The sequence below is a fragment of the Silurus meridionalis genome, chromosome 19 (genome assembly GCF_014805685.1).
Source record: "Silurus meridionalis isolate SWU-2019-XX chromosome 19, ASM1480568v1, whole genome shotgun sequence".
Lineage (NCBI taxonomy): Eukaryota > Metazoa > Chordata > Actinopteri > Siluriformes > Siluridae > Silurus > Silurus meridionalis.
The window spans coordinates 8,769,908-8,796,867 of record NC_060902.1 but is presented as its reverse complement, the minus strand read 5'-3'; the positions used below and the strand labels follow the sequence as shown (position 1 = coordinate 8,796,867).

The following is a 26,960-nucleotide window of genomic DNA, read 5'->3' as shown; positions in this document are numbered from 1 at the left end:
GTTATCAATATGTGTGAGGAATCTTTGTGACTTGGCAAGGTTGTCGGTACTAGATGGCCTGGTTTGGGTATTTCAGAAAATCTATTATGCAAACAAAAATATAAACAAACAAACATAATTTATAATTTTTGTAGTTACTGTAATTCCCTATTAGTTTAGACCAGTCTGACTGTTTTCTGGTCCCGTTTTTATCAAATAGGTGTTTCAGGCGGCAGGCAATGTCTTTTTCTACTTTGTGAACCCTTAAAACTGCTGTGTATTTAAAATGGCAGGATATCAACAGTTTATCAGAGATCCCCTTTCTCCCCATCCTGATGTTTGATGTGCACCTCACCTGACCTTGCATGAATCTTGCATGAAATGCTCGGTGTATGTACAGATGTTCCTAATAAAGTGCGCGGTGGGTGTAGTGTTTAATAATGGGAATGCAGGCGGTGTTCTTGGTCATCAGTAGGAGGAGCTCGCGCTGCCTCTGCGCCCTAATTATGCATAGCGGATTTTTTTGTGTGCGCGCGCGTTTCACATGGCGTTATAGCGGCATTCCCGCACCATCGCGCAATCAAAATCCGCTTACGAGGTGATATCACGGCTCGTGAAGGTAGGTGTTCATGCATCCCAACTCTTTCTCTCTCTTTTTTTTTTTTTTTTTTTTAGAAAATCCAGGAAAGTTTTGTTTCCCCCCCCTCCTGCACTACATTCCTGAAGATACACGCAGTTAATTGTTCATACTTGATGGAATGAGGAGCTCATGCGTGATTAGACGATGCTTGTATTTGGAAACCGTAAGTGCTAATAGCTGTTCATGTGATCGACTTGAACAGGTCAAATCAGAAACCTTCACTCAATCTTACAGGATATGCGGGAATTTCGCTGGTGCTTGTTTGGAATGCTAATGAACCTCTTTTCTAAACATTTTGGCTGCACACAGGGGGGCACAAACAGCTCTCTGATAGCCGACAATTCCGACAATGTTACATGTCGTTTCTTCTACAAGCGCCACTTCTCTAACGGGCAAAGAAACAATGCAGGGTTTTACGGATACATGTTTTTATTTTATTGTTCGTAAAAAGTGTATAAACACTCAATGCATGTGGTTTTGTATTTTATTTGCTTGTAGTGCTTTTCTACTAAATTGTAAATTGCCTTGTCTCTGTGGCGGAAATATCTATAGGGCATCCTTTCTACCTTTAGAGAGAAAATGAGAGAGGCTTTAACTTGTCACATATACATTACAACACAATTAAATTCTTCCTTCACATATCCCAGAAGTTAAAGTCAAAGAGAAGTGTCAGCCATGATACAACACTCCTGGAGCTCAAGGGCATCAAAGTCTCAAAGTCAAACCACTCTTCTTCCAATTAGTAACCCAGAGCCTTAACTGCTCAGCTACCACTCATAGTGAGTAGTAGTACATAGTCGGAATCTAGTACAGTACTGTACTTACAGTAAATCCATTGCACATGATTGGAACTTATGTCCATCTCTCATAGCCTTTATTAGTTTATTACTTGAATAAACTCCATGCACATTTTTAGGTAAAATATACTTGTACATTTACAGTTTAGTAGCCTTTTTCTGAGTTAACATTTTAAAATGCAAAGCTGGAAACACTTCCATACACCCTAAAATTACTTATAGATAAAGATGTAACTGCAATATTTCTTACATCATTTGTATGCTATATTCTATTATTATCATTATATTACACAGACATGCACACACATGAAAATCTGTTGAACTTGAATTACTGCTTTAGTCTGAAGTGTAAAAAAGATTGATGCACAAGACAGACTTGTTAGAACCTGAAGGAAAGAGTGAGAGATCGCTGATAAAGGTCACAGCACACTGTATTTACCAGGGTAGAGCGAATGTGTAAATAATGACAAAACATAAAAAAAAGATCAAACATAAACCAGATGACATGGAAACCAATGCTCTAAAAAGTGATTTCCCATGAGACACAAGAAGTAAATAATAATAGTAGACAATAACCAGATACCAGGCATTAGACACGAGGGTAAGCACAGACTAGCACTAACATGAAATTTAATTACAGATTCAAATATCAAACTAGACCTTTTGGCCAGAATAGGCATAACAAGAATACATGTTATATGTAAACAGGACATTAACATGGAAAATGGTGTAAGTACAAGTTGGAGACTGAGAAAAACATAATGCAAGTCCAATATCAAGGTCTTCATGCACACATTACTATATTATTACTATCCATGTGATTTTAGACAGCTTAGTAATGAAGGAAGGAGGAGCACTGCTATAGAGGAGAGATTTGATATAATTATAGCATTTTGTCATATTGTTAATAATTGAGCTAATCTTGCACAATTTACTCCTGTTAGCTGTTAACAATTTTTCTAGTTACGCAATCTTCATGTACTTTGCCTTATGACCTGAACTGCTTCATAGATTTAATAGTTACTGGTTTATAAACCAAAATTGTGTACATCAGTATTCAAACCAAACTACTACTAACAGTTAAGTGCAATTTAGAGAGGTTGTGTTGGATTGTACATATTACAATTTCAATTAAAATTATCTGCTATGATGCGCTTCAGTACACATTTTCTCTCTCTTGATTTATTTATTTTTGCTTTTTAAGCATTACAAACAGTGTTGGTTAAAAGGCCCATTTTTCTAGAAAGTACCTTTTGAATGTAAGTTGCAGACTGACAATGAAATGACTCTCTGACTCTTATCCTAATGATATGTCTCAATGAGATATTGTCTAGTTAAACTGATGTTACTATATAAATGCAATAATTTTTTTTATATCTTTCTAGAAAGTACCTTCTGGATATGTGTGTGTGTGTGTATACACGTATATGTATATATAGTGGTTCAAGAAAAATATATAATGTGTGCTAATACTGTCTGAATAAGTTTAAGACCTTATTACCTGTAGAAATAATTACAGAAATGCATTATACAAATGAGTTACCTATAATCCTCTCTGCACCAATATGCAATTAGGCTTTATAATCAGTAGGGACCTTTTTTTTTGTTAATTTAAAATACATTTTAATTAAAAACAAAAATTATTAATAAAAAGAATCTTCTGGATGTAAGTTGAAGAATCAGAAAAGCACTAAAATATTGGTCAGTAAAACTGATGTTGCTATATAAATGCAGTTCAGGATGTTTTAGTGCTGTTGTGTATACTGGCTGGATGGTACTTGATTTCTTGGAGATTGTCAACTATGTGGCTATTAATAATATATTAAATAGTTTTATCAGTTCATAGAGAGCTTTCTGGCTCAGGAAGGAAGAACGGAATGCAGGTGAACGATTTAACACTTGGCTTTATTTGCTACAGTCACAGTTTCACTTTATCTGTGTATATTTTAATGCACACACACACACACACACACACACACACACACACACACACACACACACACACACACACACACACACACACACACATCTCTTTCATTCTCTGCAACACAGAACTCTCATTAGTTTAACTACCCACAGGTGTGTTATCCTCACCACTCTTTCCTCAGGCTCTGCCCTCCATTCACAAACCAATGATTGACCATGCCCTGCTGCCACAAACTCCATTTGTGCATCACAGTTTTTAGGAGTAGGTGTCAGTAACCTGTACATGGAACACCATTTTATAAATGGCGAAGTAATAAAAATAAATTGAATAAAACTTTTTATTCCTTTCAGCATTGCTTAAAACTTGATCCCGATTCAGACATTCTAAAGTGTGCAGTTATTTTGCTGTTAATGCACAATTGTTTTAGGTCCTGATATAATTTCAGCCTACTTAAATGACAAAATAAATAAATAATAGTTATACTTGTTATATATATATATATATATATATATATATATATATATATATATATATATATATATATATATACTTGTAATCACAAATGCTCTCTAATGTTGTTTTTGCTTTTTCTCACTATCGCTCCCCTAATAACATGAGATTAGTTCTAAAATGATTTTGGAATTGGAATTTTACATTTGATTTGTAAGACATTAGTTCCTCATATAAGTTTTATAGAAAAAAACCTGACAAATGAAAATAACTGCTAATAAACTAATAATAAAATGCACAACTGAGGTGGTAATGCAGCCAGGATGCAGGGTTTTTGCAATAATAAAGACTGGTAATAGTAGGATTCAGGTTAATTAGATCCTGTAGTATCTTATGTTAAGTGTTGCATAAAGAAATACATACAGAAAAAACAAAACAAAAAAAAACATTGATTTGTGTTTTAAAAAAAAAAATTTTCATTAGATATCAGACAGTATCACTGTTCTGGATATCGTTATGCTATGGGAAATCCTACTCATCAGAGGGGGGTGCAACCAGCATTCCACTTTTAATAACAAACCAGAAGACTGATAACACACACTATATTGTCTTCACTTTACAATCATAGTCACTGCTACAAGTCACTTCATATTTGCTAAAAACCTCATTTTTACAAAAAATATTTACACCTAATTTCTTATTTTTTTCTGGACACACCCACATCTAGGTGCCATTGGTCACTATGACTCATGTCCCAGCAGTCGTTGGGGCTCTTTAAAATGAACCGTCTCTGGTCGCTTTGTCTCTGTATGTGTGAAAGGAACTTTGTTCTGTTCATGGGAATAAAATGGCGTGATGCATTTCCTGTGTGAAAATATGCAGGCTGTGACTGTCACCTAACATAACATGCATAAGGAGTTCTAGAAATTTCTCAATGTTCCTTTCCATCAGGCCTGTCAGTGCTTTTGTAAGAGGTGGTGCAATGTGAGGTCTTTGTAAGATAGGAAGCTAATACGACTGCCTCAATTACATTAACCCTAATCCTCTCTTCTAATCATCCTTACATGTAGGAACCTGCATATTGGTCTGAATAGATCTGCAGCCTGAATGCAGTGGATCTCCTTTATAACTCAAGGAACAAATGCATTATATACTTAACTTACTTCTTTGTGATTAACCTATCTGATGATACCATGAACCGAGAAGAAATCTGGGTTGCAGTGACCGCCTTTTTTTCAGGAGTGCTGTTTCTCTGTGTGCTCGCACTCCTCTGCTTCTTCACATGCCGACTAGCCTCTAGAGTGATTCCTCTTGGAACACCATTGCATTTCTGAACATAAACGGTAAATTTTGCCTTACAGCAATTAATTTTTGCACATTGTTTTAGATGAATAGACTCATATATCGGGTGAATATGTAAAATATACTTTACACTGACAATCAGATGTCTAAGAACACATTGCTTTTGATTTGGTGGTTTTAATATAATCTTATTATAAAGGTGGTCTATATGTAAATTTATTTAATAAAACAAAAATTGTTAATCTTTGTCTCTGCACACATATATATATCTGTGGACTTAGTCATGTAACTATATAAGTGGTAGCGTTAAATAATTAACTAAACGAAAAGTAATGAATAATCTAAGAAATAAACTGAGAGATTAAGAGGATTAAGACAAGCAAACTTTGACAGTGTTAGGATCAAGATAGATATTTGTTGTGTGGTAATAGTGGCTAAACAATATCAAGGCCTAATTTACTTGTAGAAATAATTACATAAATAAATAATAACAATTATTTACATATAATCCTCTCTTTAACAATATGCAATTAGGCTTTATAATCATTTTATTTTCTAAATTAACTTTCATTTAAAAATTACGTTTTTAAAATAAACAATTTATTAATTTTGCATTATTGTTCAATAAAGTAATTCTTCATTATTAGTTTAAACAAAATATATAGAATGTTTGAAACTTTGACTCTGTGTTTACTGTATGTGTGTATGTAAGAGAGAGAAATAGTGTCCACTTTTTTATCCTTATTGAGCTTCCCTGAGCATTGACACACACTAATCAAAGTAATAAAGATTACATTTAAAATTAATGTCTCTTGTGAAATTTTCAAAGGTGTTTGGAGAATAAAATTGATGTCTCAATGTCAGGCTGACGACGCGGAAGCGGAAATAACTCGAGCATTGTCTTTATTCAAACCAAACAGTTCAACAAACAAACACTCACTGCTGCCGAGACGAGAAAACAAACAAGAAATATCCGCTCGAGACGAGTAATCCAAAAATTAAACTTAGAGTCCGAAACGAAAGTAAACGGCAGCGGCTAAGAGCAATCCAGAAGGAACAGAACCAGGATACAAAACCAGCGGGGAATGCTGGCGGTCGAGCAGCCACGGATATCACCAGCATGACAATACAAGAACCGACAGCCTGTGACTCGAGAACGTGAGTCTATATAGTCTGAATCCTAACGAGTCACAGCTGTCGGTGATCGGGCAGGCACGGGATAATGAGGCACCATGAGAGCTACTGAGGGGGGCGTGGCAGGGTGCATCTCTGATAGCGGCCGAGGAAGGCGTTGCAGGGTGCATCTCTGACAGCGGCCGAGGGGGGTGTGGCAGGGGAATCCCTGACAGTACCCCCTCTCCAGGGGCGGCACCCGACGCCCCAAAACCCACCAACGCCAGGCGGGCCGGGGCACTCTGAGGAAGGCCTCCCCAACCGACCCGGGACAAAGGAGGCCCTGTGAGCATCGCAGCAGAACAGGGAAGGATCGGAAGGGGCCCAGGGCAAAGCAGCCTCCTTGGCCGGGATCAGGAACGGGCCAGCGACCCTTGAAAAGACCGGAAGCTGAGCCAAGCCCTTGGCCCACGGCGGAGACCAGGGGCCGAGCGACGTCCACGGCGGAGACAGGAGGCCGAGCGACGCCCTCGGCGGAGACAGGAGGCCGAGCGACGCCCACGACGGAGACAGGAGGCCGAGCGACGCCCTCGACGGAGACAGGAGGCGGAGAGACGACCTCCCTGGAGACCTGGAGCGGAGAGACGTCCTCCACGGAGACCAGGAACACAGAGGCACCCTCGGCAGGACGTTGAACCGCAACGACACCCTCGTAGGGCCTCTGGAGAGCCTTGACGTTGATCCGGAACGACCCCCTCGGAGGGCCGCTGGAGCGCTCTGGCGTTGACCCGGAACGACCCCCTCGGAGGGCCTCTGGAGAGCTCGGACGTTGAACCGGAACGACACCCTCGGAGGGCCTCTGGAGAGCTCTGCCGGCGTTAGGGGGACCTGGAGGTCCCACGTTGCTCTGCGGGGACCCTGGAGGCCCGACGCCGCCCTGCGGGGAACCTGGAGGCCCGACGCCGCCCTGCGGGGAACCTGGAGGCCCGACGTCGCCCTGCGGGGAACCTGGAGGCCCGACGTCGCCCTGCGGGAAACCTGGAGGTCCGACGTCGCCCTGCGGGAAACCTGGAGGCCCGACGTCGCCCTGCGGGGAACCTGGAGGCCCGACGTCGACCTGAAGAGGACCTGGAGGCCCGACGTCGACCTGAAGAGGACCTGGAGGCGATCCGTCGCTCTGAGGGAGACTTGGGGGCGAGCCGTCGACCTGAGGAGGACCTGGGGGCGAGCCGTCGCCCTGAGGGAGACTTGGGGGCGAGCCTTCGCCCTGAGGGAGACTTGGGGACGAGCCTTCGCCCTGAGGAGAACTTGGGGGCGAGCCTTCGCCCTGAGGAGAACTTGGGGGCGAGCCTTCGCCCTGAGGAGAACTTGGGGGCGAGCCTTCGCCTTCTGTGGAGCCCGGGGGCGAGCCGTCGTCTTCTTTGCGGCCAGGCGGCTGTAAGACGTCCCTTTCGCGGCCAGGCGGCGGTACGACGTCCCTTTCGCGGCCAGGCGGCGGTACGACGTCCCTTTCGCGGCCAGGCGGCGGGACTCTGAGGCTGAGCGGCACCCTCGGCGGGACTCTGAGGCTGAGCGGCACCCTCGGCGGGACTCTGAGGCTGAGCGGCACCCTCGGTGGGACTCTGAGGCTGAGCAGCACCCTCGGCGGGACTCTGTGGCGGCCCGGCGCTCTCGTGACGACTCTGTGGCGGCCCGGCGCTCTCGTGATGACTCTGTGGCGGCCCGCGCTCGTGGCGACTCTGTGGCGGCCCGGCGCTCTCGTGACGACGTTGTGGCGGCCCGGCGCTCTCGTGACGACGTTGTGGCGGCCCGGCGCTCTCGTGACGACGCTGTGGCGGCCCGGCGCTCTCGTGACGGGTCTGTGGCAGCTCGGCTCTCTCGTGACGGGTCTGTGGCGGCTCGGCGCTCTCGTGACGGGTCTGTGGTGGCTCGGCGCTCTCGTGACGGGTCTGTGGGGGCTCGGCGCGATCGTGACGGGTCTGTGGCGTAGAGGCGCGCTCCTGGAGACACTGTGGCGGAGAGGCACGCCCACGGGAACCTCGAAACAGGGCAGCACGCTTGTAGATGTTCTGTGGCGGCACGGACAGCTCATGGGAATGCTGGGATGCCAGGGCGCTCGCAGACGCTCGGAGATGGTGCAGAGCGTCCACGAGAACCCCGGAACACAGCAGCGCGCTCGTACTGACCCAGGGGCAGGGCCATGTGTCCGTGGAAACCCGGGAACTGAGCCTCGCGTTCTTGGATGCCCAGGGATGGAACTTTCGGTTTTGGTCGGTTCTTCTGTCAGGCTGACGACGCGGAAGCGGAAATAACTCATGCATTGTCTTTATTCAAACCAAACAGTTCAACAAACAAACACTCACTGCTGCCGAGACGAGAAAACAAACAAGAAATATCCGCTCGAGACGAGTAATCCAAAAATTAAACTTAGAGTCCGAAACGAAAGTAAACGGCAGCGGCTAAGAGCAATCCAGAAGGAACAGAACCAGGATACAAAACCAGCGGGGAATGCTGGCGGTCGAGCAGCCACGGATATCACCAGCATGACAATACAAGAACCGACAGCCTGTGACTCGAGAACGTGAGTCTATATAGTCTGAATCCTAACGAGTCACAGCTGTCGGTGATCATGCAGGCACGGGATAATGAGGCACCATGAGAGCTACTGAGGGGGGCGTAGCAGGGTGCATCTCTGACAGCGGCCGAGGAAGGCGTGGCAGGGTGCATCTCTGACAGCGGCCGAGGGGGGCGTGGCAGGGGAATCCCTGACACTCAAGCTGTATCTATTCCTTCTTCTACAAGTGATTCATTTTAATTATTGTGGCAGAATCATGAAGCTTAATGCAACAAAATTGCATTAATATGCAAAAGAATGACAAAAAAACTCAAACGTCATTCCCAGCATGCTTAAATTTTTAATAAGCTGATGTTGTTCTGTAGTATAACGATAACATGACACAACATATTTGCCTGTAAACTCCATGTCAGGGTTCAGTCATAGTGGTGAGAAAGAATCAGAAGAATAAGTGGAATAAGGAGCATTAAATACAAACCCGATTCCAAAAAAGTTGGGACACTGTATAAATTGTGAATAAAAACAAAATGCAATGATGTGGAACTTTCAAATTTAATTTTTTTTTCCAGAATACAACATAGATGACATATCAAATGTCATCAACATATCTCAAAAAATTTGGGACAAAAAATTTTGATTCGTCTGACCACTGAACAGTTTTCCACTTTGCCACAGTCCATTTTAAATGAGCCTTGGCCCAGAGAAAATGCCTGCGCTTTTGGATCATGTTTAGATATGGCTTCTTTTTTGACCTATAGAGTTTTAGCCAGCAACAGCGAATGGCACGGTGGATTGTGTTCACTGACAATGTTTTCTGGAAGTATTCCTGAGCCCATGTTGTGATTTCCATTGTAGTAGCATTCCTGTATGTGATGCAGTGCCGTCTAAGGGCCAGAAGATCACGGGCATCCAGTAGGGTTTTCCGGCCTTGACCCTTACACACCCTTGGATGATATTATGCACTGTAGATGATGATAACTTCAAACTCTTTGCAATTTCTCTCTGAGAAACTCCTTTCTGATATTGCTCCACTATTTTTCACCGCAGCATTGGGGGAATTGGTGATCCTCTGCCCATCTTGACTTCTGAGAGACACTGTCACTCTGAGTGTGTCTCACAATGTCTCACTTTCAACCTTTGATATGTTATCTATATTCTATTGTGAATAAAATATAAGTTTATGATATTTGTAAATTATTACATTCCTTTTTTATTCACAATTTGTACAGTGTCCCAACTTTTTTGGAATCAGGTTTGTAGAATGTTATAATTTATTAAAAAGAACTAAATATATTTTGATATGAATAAATTTCCTGCCTTGTTTTGATTGAGTGAGGTATAGTGTAGAGTAGAAACAAGACAATGCTTAATTTATGAATAGGGCTAAGGACATTCTAAAACGCTTAATGCTAAAAAAGGCCTAACATGGGTTTATTTGATAAGCATTTTAAAAAGTCCAAACTCAGCAAACACATTAATAATAAAGCATACTATGTACAGACAAGAACATGATTCCAGAGTACAAACGTAGCATGTTTAATTAGCGTTTTTCTCACATAGACCATTAAGAAAATAGCTTGGTGTGACTTGACGCAATAAGACAGCGTTTAAAAAAAAACCCTCAGTGAACACATTAATAATAACACATACCATTTAAAGACAAGGCATTAAGTTAAGTTTTACAAATGCTGTCTTCTTGCATTCAGCCACGTTAAGCTTCTTTCTTAACAGTTTTCTATGGGAGAAAAACTTAATTAAACCTGTTAAACATTGGTATTTTGGTCTCATGTGCTTGTTTGTACATAGTATTCTTTATTATTGATGTGTTAACTGAGTTTAAAATAGTTTTGAATAACTCATTGCATTAAGCGATTTTAAGACTGTAAAACCTGCAAATTATGCAAAGCAGAGCTTGTGTGGCATTAAAGTACCACACAATGCAAGAGCACATGAAAAGAAAAGACACTGGTGTCATTAATGAAGGCAAAACATCAGCACAGTGAGCCAAAACTGTATAAGCGTCATCATTTAAAAATGTAATAGATTAATGAAGTGCTACTGTGTAAACTGTTTGTGTGTGATGGATTCATTTTAAACGGTGCGAACAAACACTTAATCTAAAAGCAACAAATAACATCAGCAGTAAAAGATTAACTTTTTAGTGACTGGTGTGGTTTTTCTGTGATTGTTTATGCATTTGTACACCAGTGCATTTTTTTGTTTTTTTATTTATTTATTTTTGTTCAAGCCTGTTAGCCTACTGCATTTCTCTATTTCATTCTCTTTTTTTATTCTCTTTTCAATCTATTAATCGCTGCTCTCACTTCCTCCTTACTAATCTTATCCACTTGTTGCCTCAACATCTCCACATCATCCAACCTTCTCTCTCTCATTTTCCTCATTCATAAGCTGCTCAAAATACTCCCTGCATCTTTTTAAAACACTCTCCCCACTGGTCAACGCACTTCCATCTTCATCCTTTATTGCTCTAACTCGCAGCAGATCCTTCCCAGCTTGGTCTCTCTGCCTGGCCAATTGGTATAAATCCTTTTCTCCTTCCTTAGTGTCCAACCTCTCATACAGCTCCTCATATGCCTTTTCCTTGGCTTTTGCTACATTTCTCTTCACCTGCTGCCGAATCTTCTTGTATTCCTGCCTACTTTTTTCATCTCTCTGCTGATCCCAATCCTGTTTCAGCAACCTCTTTCTCCTTATGCTCTCCTGCACTTCCTCATTCCACCACCATGTCTCTTTGTCTTCCTTTCTCTTTCCGGAAGTCCACCAAGTACCTTACTAGCTGTCTACCTTATCACTTCTGCAGTAGTTGCCCAATCATCCAGCACCTCTTCACCACCACTGAGCCCCTGTCTGACCTCTTCCCTGAACCTCACACTTCAGTCTTCTTCCTTTAGTTTCCACCATCTTATTCTTCTTCCATTCCTCACTCTCCTCCTCTTCTTCTTTACCTCCAATACCATCCTACAGACCACCATCCGATGCTGTCCAGCTACACTGTCCCCTGCCAACACCTAACAGTCTCCAATCTCCTTCAAGTTGCATCTCCTACATAAGTGTGCACCTTCCTCCACTCTTATATGTCACCCTATGTTCCTTGTTTTTAAAATACATATTCACCACTGCCATTTCCATCCTGGCCATCTGCCCTTCCAAATTTCTCTCCTTGAGGCCATACCTACCCATCACCTCTGTTCCCTTCACCAACATGTCCATTAAAGTCCCCAATCACTAATCTTTCTTTTCTAGGTATACCATCTACCACTTAATCAAACTTACTCTAGAATTTTTCTACTTCATTTTACATCCCACTTGTGGAGGAGAGGGTATGTAGCATGCAGCATACACACGACCACGCATGAACACATGAAGGAGGTGTGGCAGGTGGATTTCTGACACCACCCCCGGCACCGGACGCCCCCAAACCACCAACTGCCTGGTGGGCCCGGGCACTCGGAGGGGGCCCCTCCAGTCTTTCAGGGTCGAAGGGGACCCGGCCAAAACCGCCACAGAGGCAGGAACAGCAGGGAAGGGCCCGAGGCGAAGCGACCACCACTGCGGAGAGCCGGAACGGGACAACGACCCCAGCGGGGCACCGGAACGGAGCACAGCCCCACGCGGAGGCCAGGAACGGCGAAGTCCTCGGCGGAGACAGGAGGCAGCGCGACGTCCTCCACGGAGACCTGGAGCAGAACGACGCCCTCTGCGGAGGCTGCAGGCGGAGCGACGACTCCCATGGAGACCCGGAGCAGAGCGACGCCCTCGGCGGAGACAGGAGGTGGAGAGACGACCCCCCTGGGGACCTGGAGCAGAACGACGCCCTCGGCGGAGACAGGAGGCGGAGAGACGACCCCCCTGGAGACCTGGAGCGGAGCGACGCCTCGGCGGAGACAGGAGGCGGAGAGCGACCCCTGGAGACCTGAGCGGAGCGACGCCCTCGGCGGAGACAGGAGGCGGAGAGACGACCCCCCTGGAGACCTGGAGCGGAGCGACGCCCTCGGCAGAGACAGGCAGCGGAGCAATGCCCAGCGGAGCAATGCCCAGGATGTCACCGTGAGAGGGGTCCTGAGGTGAGTCGTCACCGAGGGAGGAGCTCATGAGCGAGACGTCGCCGTGGGAGGAGCTTGGGAGCAAGACGTCATCGTGGGAGGCGCTCGGGAGCGAGACATCGCCGTGGGAGGAGCTTGGGAGCGAGACGTCGCCGTGGGAGGAGCTTGGGAGCGAGACGTCATCGTGGGAGGAGCTCTGTGACATGACTTGGTCTTCTGAGTGCTCGTGGGGCGAGCTGCCACCGTTTGGGAGACTGTGGGGCGAGCCGTCGCCTGCGGATGAAGCCAGGGGCAGCGGTTCGACATCCCTTTCGCAGTCCCGGAGCTGAGGTGAGTGCTCTGGGGATCCCTTGGGAAAAGAGGAGGTCTGTGACATCGCTTCGCCTTCTGAGTGCTCGTGGGGCGAGCCGTCACCTTCTGGGAGACTGTGGGGCGAACCGTCGCCTTCGGGGGAGCCCGGGCGCAACGAGACGACTTCCCTTTCGCAGTCTCGGAGGTGAGTGGTGTGCTCTGAGATTCCATTGAACGAAGAGGTGTTCTCGGGGATGCGTTGGCATGGAACCGGGCTCTCCTTGGGACGCTGGCGCGGAACCGAGCACTTTTTGAGACCCTGGAACGGAGCTGAACTCTCCCGGGAGTCCTGGGACGGAACCGAGCTCTCCTTGGGAATCGGTAGCGAAGAGGAGCTCTCGTCAGGGACCGGGAGCAAAGTGGAGCTCGTCTGGAGGTCTTGGGAAGAAGCCGAGCTCGCCTGGAGGTCCTGGGACGAAGCCGGGCTCTCTGGGCGGAACCGATCTCTCGTGTTCGCTCGGGGACGGAGGGGAGCTCACGGGTTCGCTCGGGGACAGAGAGGAGCTCACTGGGTCGCTCAGGGACAGAGAGGAGCTCACTGGGTCACTCAGGGCCAGAGAGGAGCTCTCACGGAGGTCCTGGGACGGAACGGCGCTCTTACGGAGGTCCTGGAGCGGAACGGAGCTCTCCTTGGAGACCTGGAACGGAGCTGGGCTCTCCTTGGAGACCTGGAGCGGAGCTGAACCAACTCGAAGGTTCTGGAGCAGGATGGAGAGCTCCTGGAGGTCCTGGAACGAAATGGAGCCAGCCTGGACATCCTGGAGCATCGCGGAGATCTCTTGGAGGACCTTCGGCGGAGCTGTCCTGGAGGGCCTGGAGCAGCGCGGTGACCTCCTGGAGACTCTAATGAGGAACGGCACATGAGCTGACTTTGCCCTCAGTCGTGCTCCACAGCTCTCTGGCAAGGGAGAGAGATTCCTCAGTCAGCAGAGACATGTGGAGCGCGATTTTCGCTTCTTCTGTGGGATAAACGGCTGGGTTCAACTTCACTAACCAAGTCCAATAACACCATCCACGGTGCGTTATAGAGGAAGTGCGGCGCGGAGGAAGCGACGGGGAAGCGTCGGAAGTCCGAGGTGCGCTGGGGAAGGAAAACACAGCCATGGAGTGAGCGAGGAGTCCGGAAGGAGAAGGTATGTAGCGGGTGCAACATACACACGACCACGCATAAACACATACAATAACGGACAGCGAGTGTGGATGAGTGAGCGGTTTATATGGGAGCCGGGAGTGAGTGAGTAACGCGCTTCAGCTGTGCATGATTTGCGCTGCGAGCTTGGGAGCGCGCGGAGGTAATGACAGCCTCTGAAGGAGGCGTGGCAGGTGGATTCCTGACACCTGGACTTACTCCCTTTTCACTTGATCTTTTTGGTTCATTATACGCATATTTGATTTGGCACGTTTTTACGCTGGATACCCTTCCTAACGCAACCCTCCCCATTTATCCAGGCTTTGATTTACACAAATCCTATCACCTATCATACTCAAATGCTGTTTTGTTTTTGCTTTTTTTAATAAGCAAAATATTGAATAAATTTTTCTATCCGATTAATTGCTTAATAATAATAATAAAAACAACAACAACAACAACAATAACAATAATAATAATAATAATAACAATAAATACCAGCAGCACTCATGCAGCCCCAGACAATGATTGACTGTAGGCAAGACACAATTTTCTTGTTACTACTCACCAGGGTGTTGCCACACATGCTGGACACCATCTGAGCCAAACAAGTTTATCTTAATCTCATCAGACCACAGGACATGGTTCCATTAATTCATGTTCTTGGACAGGTCATCTTCAGCAAACTGTTTGCAGGCTTTTTTGTGTGTATGGTCTGAACACTGACAAACGGACCTTCTGCATCTGCAACCTAAAGCAATGCTGGGAGCAGCCATGCCTCTGTTTTTTGAAGCTGGCACCTGATGCACAGCACAAGGACTTGACTTCTTTGATCAACCCTTATGAGGCCTGTTCTGAGTGGAACCTGTCTTAGAAAACCTCTGTATGACCCTGACCACTGAACTGTAACTCTTTGTTGAAAGCAACAATTTCAATTCTCAAATCATCCGAGTTCTTTGTCATGAGTTGCCATGTTGAAAATCCTGTGGTCAGTATGAGGGAATTGTTTTCAAAGCACCAAATTTTAACTGCTCTAATTCAAGATACACAAATTCTTTTGGTCTTTAGTCAACAAAAACATGAACATGATGAATAGGACATGTGGCTTTTCATGTTTACATGACGTACAGCTGTTATCACTTAGGGTGTACTCACTATTGTTGGCAGTTATTTAGAAAATAATGGCTGTATGTTAAATTATTTTTAGAGGACAGTAAATCTGTAATGCCATACTCTAAATGTATCTAAGTTCCATTTCTATAGTATTGACCCATGAGAAGATATACTAAAATGATTGTTGAAATGTGAGGGGTGAGATGTTTTTGTGAGATACTGTATAGTTTGCTGTCGGTTACTGAGGTTGAGATTAGATTTAGGTGTAGCATAGTATTCATTAGCTGCTTTAATAACTATGTCAAAGGAAGCTCTTTAGCAATACAGTAAAATAAAGAAAATGTTATGGGGTGAATGTATGAAAGTGAGAGAGAGAAAGAGAGAGAGAGTTTATTGGCTTTCTAATTAGTGTTCTCTTTTCCCAGCAGTGAAATTTTTTTTTTTTACCTGTGAAATGATGTCACTTCATATCTTTCTTGTAAAGCCTTGAAAAACTTTGCTTCTAACTAGTGATTTTTCTTAAACAATTGTACCACCAGATTTTTAGACTATTGTTTGCATGTTGATTAGTAAATTGTCATCATTGTACAGCAAATCTTATAAACCTTTTTTTTCCCCAAGTGCCTACAATGAAGAATTATTACCCCAATTTCACGGCTCATTATTAGGCTTTAGACGTAACCCTAGACTTAACTGCTATTCAGAAGTTGCATAAGACCTACACATACAGGGTGAAACAGAGGTATGTCTGGATCACACGCAAATCTGAACATGAACTTAAAGATAATATTTTTTGTGCATGCTCTTGACTCAAGTGAAGAGCAGTATTAATAGCCCAAAACACAAATTAATTAAATACTAATTAATCTAGGTCATGGCTAACCCCAGCAGTTTACCCTTGACGGGATACCAATTTACCACAGGGCACAGTTCACACACATTTACAATCTCATTCACATCTGGTATAGCCAATCCACCCTCTGGCACCTGAGTGCAGGATTGGACCCTAGAGCTGTAAGATGCCAACAGTTTTCACTGTGCTGCTGTGTTACCTACACTAGTAATGAGTTCATTTGTTTTGTCCATTTAAAGCATATGAACACGTGGTTTTCACAGAGTTTGAATAAGACATTACTTACAAAATTTAAAAACGACTTAATAGAAAAAAATCTGAAGAACATTTAAAAGGAGCTATAAGTGTAGCAAATGCATGATATAGCTGTCTTTATAGCAGAGTGCATTAAATTAACATAAAAAAAGTTTGATAAATTAGCCTTTATCCTACACACATTATAAATACAAGAGTTTGATTTAGTATTATGTTTCTTTATTCAATTGGGTGCATGGTGTAAATGCCAGTGCACAATATAAAAACACAATACAAAATAATATAATTTGCTGGATCAGGTTGTACTTGAAAAGGCTAAAATGTGTATTAATTCTTACTGGAAGATTATATTGTACTGTATTTTTAGTATTATAATGTACTAGCCTACCATGAGATTTGTTTCATTGCTTGCCAGCATCTTATTTATGCAGTTTATAAAGTATAAAGCTTTTTATTTGATTTAAAAATTGTGGGTTGCTTTTATGTAACTGCTTTACTTGTAGAGGGAAAATATATATTTTCTTTTTGATCCAAATTTTTTCCAATTTATTTATTTTATTTCAATTTTTTTTTGCTGTGGGTTACTCACATAAAAATCCTCTATTTACAGTAAAGGAGAAGGATAGTGAGAATAGAACCCTAACCCTAACCCTAGTGAGGATAGTACTATAGTTAAAATTTTAATTTTATGTTTTTCACTGTGCCTTGCTTTGTAAAGTCTGCTTGAACTAGTATGCAACCTCTAAGCTTTTTTTCTACCCACTTCAGAACCTCTCTTGATTTTTTAATTTTTCCATTTCTATTACTTCAATTTCTTGCTCAATTTTATGTCACCTTTTTCAGAATCTTACAGGCCATGCCCCAGGGTTCTGGGAGTTTATTGCCTTTGTGACCTTTAATTAAAACAAGCTTACGATTCTAATGTCAATAAAAGTCATGGCCTTTTTCCAGAGAGAACGTTTAAAATTTTTGCACTGACATTTAGATAGCCACAAGGCTGCATACTTTATCACATAGTTATAAATGTAGACTAAGGTCTTTAATTAAGTGAGAGGATGTTAGCAGCAACATGACATGCCTTTTGGCATTGCATATCTAAATGTCTACATTTGAATGTTATTTTTTTATTTTTTTATTTTTTCAGGAGAAGACTTGAGAAATATTTGCCTGGGGAACAGATGCTGAGAAATGATGTATAAAGCGGGCATGATTAAGGCTATTACACTCATCTTGTCTTGCTTGCTCTGGCAAGTCCAGGGGAAGCCACTTTTTCCTGGTAAACAACATTCTTATTTGTACTCAGTATTGGGAAACTTGTGAGAACACTTGCCACCATTTGACAAAACCAACCCTCTTAATGTAACAAAAATAATTACTTTCCAAAATATCTTATATCATTAAAATCAAAAGCAAGATTAACTTAACCATGCAATCAGACACATACTGTAGTATAGTGTAAAATCAAGTACGTCACTGTGCATGAATCACTCAAGGTGTTTGCCATTTTGATGTAAGGGTGTCTCTGTAGGTTACTTTTTCTTTGAAAAGACGCTTATAGTGTTTTTCCCCTAAGTCATAACTTACACTTTAATGTAATGTCTACATTTATCACAACATGAAGTAATGGAAATTTCTTTGCAGTGATTTCACAGACAGCCCATGTACAAGCCTACAGATAATGCTCAGTTAGGCCAGTTAAATTATAAACTAAATACTAATTTTATCCATAGATACTATCTTCAGTATTGTTTTATACAGAAATGTTGAAATGCTATACAGTATGTCATAAGTAGCTGTAATTAAAATATTCTAAAATGAAGATTAATCACTTTACTTTTTTCAAGGGAAAAGTAATTTCATTACACAAACAGGTTATTTAGTAACACATTGCATTCAACATTTTTTATATTTTGGGTGCTTTTGTATATGTAGAGTTTAGGTCAAGGGCCAAGAGATATGCAAGTGCAGGGAAAACACACTCAGAGATCAAAAATTAATCATCTGAGCTATAGTGTTTCAGTCCTGTTTTAAGTAAACTTTCGAGAAGTTTGGATGCATTTCTACTTTCTAAGTCATTATACCCAGAATTGACCAAATGTAGGAAGTAAACCAGATATATTGTGTATTTGAGGTATGAGCTGCAGTTCTATGTAATTTTGAGCTGCAGAAAAAGCATTTAGAGATTTAAACCAATTAATAGAACCAAAATATAAACAATACACAAATTATTTTTACAGCATTGCTGACCAATAAATGAATGCTTTTTAAACCTATATGTGCCTTAGTTGGTTTGCTTTATGACATGGAATATAAAACAAATAATATAGCTAAGAATTTTGTTCTGGTGATTTAAGGATATTCTAGGGATTTTCCTCTTAGCAGTATTTAGTTTATTTTAATCGTACACTGATGTTTTTCGATGTTGTGCTTTCATTGGTACATTATGTTTATGCAGGTTAGTACACAGTGTTTATACTCAGATCTAAAAAAATAACATCGCAGTAAACTGACCCTGATTTAACCCAACTGCAGGAAGTAAAATAAACACACCATTTGTTTGAGCACTGAAAATGAGGTACATAAAACTTTTATCTTTATGTAAGTGTCCTACTTTTCATATATGTAAACTGATAACACTATCAGTGAAGCATCAGTGTAACGATTGTTGTGATATAGAAATCTGAAAATGCTGTACTGTTTGTTGGATAGTAATGCCTTAACACCTTTATCTATCGGCTTTTAGACAGAGGAATGTTTTGGGCAATATTTACAAAATGACGAACTATAGAAATCTCAAAAAAGTCATTGTAGGAAATCTAATAACAACTTCCCAAACTTTATAATCCAGCCTGACCCAGCAGGTACTGTGTTACATGTCATTTGATTACATCATCTTTGGAGAAAATTCTAGCTTGTCAATTTGACATTAGGTTGGACTGTAATTGTAAAAATATTTAGCTTGCCTTTGCTTTGCTCTAAAAAGTGAATGGACTAAGCAGTCTCAGGCCAGCTTACTTCATAGTGTGAATAATAACACACACTTTTACCCTGCCATCATATGCTGATTTATGTTTACGCATGGTATTCACTGATAAGAAACTTAAGTCCCCTGCAAAGGCAGAGAGATAATTATTTCTGCAGCCATGTCATTTTCCTGGGTTCACCAATGATACAAGACTGTAGTGGTTATGTCATGTCTTGTCTTAAAAAATAGTGTAAGTGACTTAGTTTAATAAGTTTTTATTTTGACTTTAGAAAATGTGAAAACTTATGAGAAACTTTCCTTGCTGAAATTAAAGACACCATGGTCAGCCATTTTTTTTTTCTTACAAACTGTAATGTGTTTATCTGTGTCAGTATATGACCAAAATCACAATTGTATGATCAACAGAACAGGAAAAGAATCCTGAATTCTGGAACTCATGGGCACAGCGTACTCTGGTGAATGCTCTGAGGGAAGAGCTCAACACAAACTATGCCAAAAATCTTATTCTATTCCTGGGAGATGGTAAGTAAAATTCATATCTATATTAATGCATATCTATATAAATGTCATTAATTTACAATTTAAAACAAAAAAACACACTTTACTTCTGAATCTTGTGTTTTGCATTATTTATGGAGAAAACTAGTACAAATATTGTCAGATTGTATTATGTATACTAATATTTTCAAACAAAGATAGTCAATTTCTTTTGCACTTAAAAAAGTGCATTAATATTAAGTAATTGATAGAGCTTTTCTCTAATTTAGAATAGAGAAATTCAGAAGAAAATTGTGTGCAAATTATTTGTCTGTTTCCACACACATTTTATTATTAATTTTTATTTCTAACACTAAAGCGGCTCTTTTTTTGCAAATGCTTTTCAACTGTATATTGATTTATTTTACTTCTGGCAGCAGTTTATCCTTGTCAGGGTCATTGTGGATTCAGTCACTGAGTGTAAGGGTTAATTTACTATCAACACTTTGACTCATTTATTAGGAATCTGAATCCCTGATGAAAATTGTAGCATTTTACTTCCATGTAAGCTACAAGGAAACTTTATCCTCCCTTTTACATATAATCCTGCAGTTTAATTAGTTTAGCCTTTAATGAAACATCAAAGCTGATAGATAGATGACTCACAATCACAGAATGTGTATCTTTTGCTGTTTTGCTTTGAGAAGGTTTAAGTGTATAACCATGCGGTATACAGCAATTAACTATTCAGTACAAGGCTCTCAACATAACTGCATATAAAACAGTACATTTAACTGACTGCATAATGAAGTAGGCTATAAATCAATGAATCAATTCCAAACTTTCACCTTTGTAAAAATAGCTTCTTTCAAGTGAAGCTACAAGGGTTTAAAACTAACTCCTTTTAAACTGAGATAAGCAGTAATGGCTATGCAAATTGCCCCAAATCTTTGAGGTATTGTATGTGGGAGTTCACTGGCTTTTGTGGTATGTTATAACGATGAGCCCCAATGAGTTGTAGGAAGAAATGCGAGATTGTGTGAAAAGAAAATAACATCAATTAATTTGTCTGCCACTGTGGTCTTATAGCCTTTATAAATATTGGCTTATTTATGAAAGGCAATGATGTAAACTTACAGCAGCAATGTTTACTAAATTATTTAAGTAGCACATAAGCATGCTGTTATAATGGTGATGTGATGTGTCAGTGAAAACTAATGTTCTAAACAATATCTAGGTATGGGTGTACCTACAGTGACAGCAGCAAGGATCTTGAAGGGACAGCTAAGCGGCCAATATGGAGAGGAGGTTCAATTGGAGATGGACAAATTTCCCTACGTGGCTCTCTCTAAGGTTTTTCACCACACCTCTTTGTCCCTTCATCACTTTCCTTTGTGCTCCTAATCCATGCTATGACATAATGGCCCTTGTTGGCTACCGAGGGTCTATTGTTGTCTGAATGCACACAATGTAATGGCCACATCATTCAAATAAAGCAGATGAAAACAAACTGGATGCCACTGTAAGGATGTATTTGGTCAGAAATCAGAAACACACAGGGTCATTATGTAGTATGTTTACAGTCTCATCACATCACACCATTTAGTTTTAGTCTTTTAGTCATAGACTGTCACCCTAGAGCACTTAGTAAGTAAGATCCTGTAAATGTGCATTAAAAAAATATTTTGCAGGCAATTTCATACTTTCCTAGTATATAACAATATTTATTGGTAATATATTGTACATTTAAAATAAAATATTATTCACTACATTTGACTTATAATTAAGACAGGATGCAGCTGAGCAGTTAAAGGTTATAGAGTTTGCTGAAGGACATATCTGTTGTGGCTTGATGGTACTGGGAATTTAATTCAACAACTGCTTTACTGAACCAAAGTTTAACAAGTATATAATCATAAAATGTAAAAGACGTAAATGTAAAATTATTTTTATATACCCAATTGTGTTACTTATTGGTATCTATTATTATTATTGCTCCACCCAGATCTAAACCTAAACACCGACTTATGGCAGCATAAGCCCATCACTTAAAGTTTATGTAGGAGAGCGAATAGTTCAGGGGAAGAAAGAACAGTGGGGTGGCGACTAGTTTCAATAAAACCAGGTTTCTTTATTGGCTTTTTGCACTTTTAGCAACACGCAGGCACAAGCACGTCCCTCTCTGTATATGTCTCTCTATCTCAAGCAATCTCCTCACTCCTCTTATTCTTCACCCCCGCTCACTCGAAGGAGAACACGGATTAGATACATTCCCAGCAGGTGTGCGATTCTTACTGCTTGTCTCCATCGGTTTTGCCCTCCATTCACGAACCAGTGCTCAGCCACGACACCACTGCCACAGTTTATTAAATCACAAACATTCACAACCAGCCACTTTTCTGTAGACCTACAACACGAATGCTCAGGTGGCAGACAGCGCTGGCACGGCCACGGCATACCTGTGTGGAGTGAAGGCCAATGAGGGCACGGTGGGCGTGAGTGCAGCAGCTGTGAGGGGATGGTGTAACACCACACAGGGCAATGAGGTCACTTCCATCCTTAAATGGGCCAAAGATGCAGGTGTGTGCCAATAAAAACTGTATGATGCTATAAGATGAATATTATGATAAATTAATTTACAACAGAGGATTGAAGAGCTGGTTCACAAAAAAGTGAAAAAAAAAATGTATTCTTTAATCATTTTCATCAATTAATTAATAAATGATCACCCAAAAACAGAACCTGCTGACATACTTTTGCTTCCTTTTGTTTGTGCTCACCAGGGAAATCTGTGGGAATTGTAACAACAACACGAGTGATGCATGCTACCCCGAGTGCAGCATATGCACACTGTGTGGACCGTGACTGGTACTCAGATGGTGAAATGCCTGCTGAGGCAGTGCAGCAGGGCTGTAAGGACATATCCAGACAGCTCATTGAGAACATTCCCAACATTAATGTAAGCTCATGCACAACACTCTTTACTTGGAAAATATTATATGGTTAGTCACTTGCATTATATACTGTATTTTGAGTATTTTTTAAATGTAACTATTTAAGTATTGAAGTATATTTGGAATACAAACCTATTCCATAATATACTGCAGTAAAATATATTTGGAATGGTAGATCAGTTTATGATAGGTTCCTTTCAAATTTTTGCCCTTTCATTTTTGATTCTTGCCTTGCATGGGTGAATAGGTAATCATGGGTGGTGGACGAAAGTACATGCTTCCTAAAAACATGTCGGATGTGGAATACCCCAGTGAAAAGAAGTACAACGGGACACGCAAAGATGGCCGGAATCTTATCCAGGAATGGGTCAACAGAACAAAGTACAAGGTGAGAGGAACACAGGCATTTCTTTTATCTGTTTCTGTTTTTATTTTTATTTTTATTACATAAGGCAAAAAAATGTCCTTCTGCATTGGCTGATGTTTTGTAAGATATTTTCACTCATTGTACTAGTCATGGTTCAAGGGTCCCTGGTGGTCTAGTGGTTAGGATGTGGCGCTCTCACCGCTGCGTCCCGGGTTCGATCCCTGGTCAGGGAACCAACCCCAGCCACTCTTAGTGCCGGTCCCAAGCCCGGATAAATGGGGAGGGTTACGTTAGGAAGGGCATCCAGCATAAAAACATGTGCCAAATCAAACATGCGGATGATCCGCTGTGGCGACCCCTAATGGGAGAAGCCGAAAGAAAGTTTGTACTAGTCATGGTTCACTGACTGTCTGGTATGTGATCTGAAGACCTTTGGTTCTGTAGAGCTGTCACATGAACAGCACATCTTTTAGAGGAATTACATCAATGAATTAGCCACAAATCCTTCAACAGCAGGCAGTTTATTCTACATCTAACATAAAAGAAAATAATTAATTGTTGTTTCACAGAGGGGTCACTACGTTTGGAACAAAACAGATCTCCTTTCATTAAACCCGTCATCTGTTGACTATTTACTGGGTGAGATTTTCATTGTCAGCCATTATTCTTAGTCTTTAACAGGGCTGAGATGTTACAAATTTTTCTTATTTTTCTTGTATTAAATGTCTAGGATTGTTTGAGCCAGGAGACTTGCCTTATGAGCTTGAGAGGAACAGCAGCACTGATCCTTCCCTCACTGAGATGGTGGATGTGGCCATAAAGATCCTCAATAAAAACCCCAAGGGTTTCTATTTGCTAGTCGAAGGTGAGAGAACTTTGAACTTTCAAGTCACTTATTTATTAATTTGATTTTGACTGATTTATAAAAAAATAAAAATAGAGAAAAAAAAATGTTAAAAAAACATACTCCGATTTTCTAAACATGAACCAGCATAGCTTCTGTAGCAGTATATACTGCATATATACAGTAAATTACTTTTCTAAAGGAAGCAGAGATAGCTACAGGGCTGGTGACATAAAGGAGAGAATCTACTTTCTATTAAATGCAAATTTTTCTATAAAACTTTTATTTAATTTACTCACTATGTATTGATTATACAACTCTAGTTCAATTTGGGTTTAGCAAATAGAGTTTTAGAATGAGAGGAGAGTAAAGAGAAAAATGTACCATTTAAGGACAGAGGAAATTTTGTCACATTTAGAATTGGTAGTGCCCGGCTTCAAAGCTGGTGACTAACATGAGTAATGAGAATCAATTTTTAGAATTTATTATTCTATAATTATTTATAACAATGTTTTTTATTGTGTAAAACATGAAACTCTCAAAATGTTTTAGCCAAGTTATGGGTTAGACACAACCTTCATATATTTAGAGATTAATTCACATTGTCTAGTGAGGTCTGCAGTAATAGGTCTGTTTCTAAACATAGGAATTTGAGATAATTTTCTACTCATTTGGTACTACAAATGTACATTTGTTACTATTCTGATGCTATATGCTGACAAATGACCTAACATCTCTCTACCTGCTTTGCAGGGGGCCGAATTGATCATGGGCACCATGAGGGCAAAGCAAAACAAGCCCTGTATGAGGCTGTAGAAATGGACCGTGCTATTGGTCGAGCTGATCTCCTCACTAGTACCTACGACACCATGACTGTCATTACCGCCGATCACTCGCATGTCTTCAACTTTGGAGGCTACACAAGACGTGGAAATTCTATCTTTGGTTAGTTTTTGATGAGAATAACATCCACAGCGTAGAAGTGTCATTTGGACTTCTAACACTCTTTTTATCTCTGCAGGTTTAGCACCTATGTTGAGTGATGTTGACCAGAAGCCCTTCACATCTATTTTGTATGGGAATGGCCCTGGGTTTAAGCTTATCAATGGTTCCAGGGTCAATGTCTCCACTGAGGATTATCGTAAGTCATTAAAATGGTTTTCCAGATGCTTTAACTGACACTTTTAAAGAGGTGTTTAATTTTTAACATTCAGTTGAAGTGTTGTTTGTCTGTCTTTTGTGATCTTTTCATCATTCTTTTTGGAACACTTTAGTTTCTCTTACCCTTAAACAAAATAATTTTTTGCTTCTCACATCCTCTCAGAGGCCAACAACTATCAAGCGCAGGCAGCCATTCCGTTAAGCTCCGAAACTCATGGAGGTGAAGATGTTGCCGTTTTTTCCAAAGGTCCCATGGCACACTTGCTTCGTGGAGTGCAAGAGCAGAACTACATACCTCATGTCATGGCGTATGCGGCCTGCATTGGCCAGAACAAAGACCACTGCACCTCAGGCAACAGCTCCGCTTCATTGGCCACAACATTCTATTTACCTTTAGGTCTTTTAATTGTAGCCTCTTGGTTATTAAGCTAAACTCTCTGTTTTTAAAAACCTACATACAAATGTACTTATAGACTTTATTATCTGAACACCAACTGATGGATTTAAAAAAAATAATAATAATTTTACATTTTTACTCTCCGTTTTTTTAAACAATCTTTGTACAGCATTTTACATTTGGGGATCAATTATTGAGCAATTTGAAGTGAAAGAAATAACTGACTAAAGGCAAATTAAGACAGATATCATAAAAATGGAAATATGTTTTTTTCTTCTCCTGTAATTTCAATATAGATTTTAAATGTTACAAATTGTTTCTATATACTGGATAATGTTTTATTTCTGATGCCCTGGTATTTTCTAGCTGTAGAGCTGTAGGTACTTCTATATAGTAATTCTAAGGTAATTAGTATTAGGTAGGTGATTCTATATAGTTTGAATGATAATTCTATATAGTTTGAATGATCATTATTAATTATTTGTTATTAGGAGTATAAAAATCAACCAAGACTATGATGGAGCATTGCACACAGGTATCACTGTGCTGTCACGTTTATGGGAAAACAATCTTAGATCTGAACTTTAATGATTCTCTGTATGACCTTACCTGCCTCTGATTTTCAAGCCATGATTTATGGCTTTTAAATCTTCAAAATATTTTTTCCCTTTTAGTTTTCAAATGAAGCCTTGACAGTGATACTTGAATGCTGTTTATTTCTTTCTATTACAAACACAATTACTTTAGTTTTTAGTTGCTATGACCGTAAGAAGATTTGCGTGCGTCTGTGCTTTGAAGTTTGGCCAGTCAGTGTCTAAGGTGAGTCAGCTGTGCTGAGAATGAATGAAGAATGTACGGGTGTGTCTTGAAGAAGGGAAGTTCAAACACTTGAAACACCTGATACTCATATAAAGTGTTTATATCTAATATTTTTTGGATATCTTGTCCTAAGAACTTTGGACAATACTGTACAGTTACAATCCACAAAATAAGGCCCCAACTTCCTAACACACATTAAAAAAGCTGTGTTATGGTTATTCATATCCTGTGGAGGGTTCTTATTTAGTAGAATTTAAAATAAAGACAGGTTTCTTCAATTCAATAGCACTTATATTTTAATGACACTTGTAACTTTCTTATACATTTGAAAAGATGCCTAAGGCATATCTTTTTTTCGCCCCAGTAAATATAATTAAGTTGTGAAATGAGCTGTGTTCACTTGTTTC

At 41.0% G+C, this 26,960-nt stretch overlaps 1 protein-coding gene across 2 annotated transcripts; it reads left to right on the top strand.

The window, feature by feature from the left end:
• The first annotated feature begins 465 nt into the window (after positions 1-465).
• alpl (alkaline phosphatase, biomineralization associated) lies at positions 466-26,749 on the top strand. 2 transcript variants are annotated; one of them, XM_046875176.1, is made up of 12 exons: positions 466-598; positions 17,693-17,824; positions 19,940-20,056; positions 21,249-21,364; positions 22,417-22,591; positions 22,795-22,970; positions 23,213-23,353; positions 23,902-23,971; positions 24,063-24,197; positions 24,930-25,121; positions 25,198-25,317; positions 25,501-26,749. In XM_046875176.1, the coding sequence occupies exons 2-12, from the start codon at positions 17,737-17,739 to the stop codon at positions 25,767-25,769; spliced, it is 1,599 nt and encodes a 532-aa protein (XP_046731132.1). In that variant the 5' UTR covers positions 466-598; positions 17,693-17,736; the 3' UTR covers positions 25,770-26,749. The 2 variants fall into 2 exon arrangements, with proteins under 2 accessions (XP_046731132.1, XP_046731133.1); XM_046875177.1 differs by lacking the exon at positions 466-598 and adding an exon at positions 4,863-5,136.
• Positions 26,750-26,960: the final 211 nt, after the last annotated feature.

What these genes read in the sequence shown, in the direction of transcription:
- alpl (XM_046875176.1), top strand. Translation starts at nt 17,737, where the DNA reads ATGATGTATAAAGCGGGCATGATTAAGGCTATTACACTCATCTTGTCT. An exon ending in CCTACGTGGCTCTCTCTAAG is followed by an intron (nt 21,365 to 22,416) that starts GTTTTTCACCAC and finishes ACTTTTCTGTAG; the next exon opens with ACCTACAACACGAATGCTCA. An exon ending in TTTCTATTTGCTAGTCGAAG is followed by an intron (nt 24,198 to 24,929) that starts GTGAGAGAACTT and finishes CCTGCTTTGCAG; the next exon opens with GGGGCCGAATTGATCATGGG.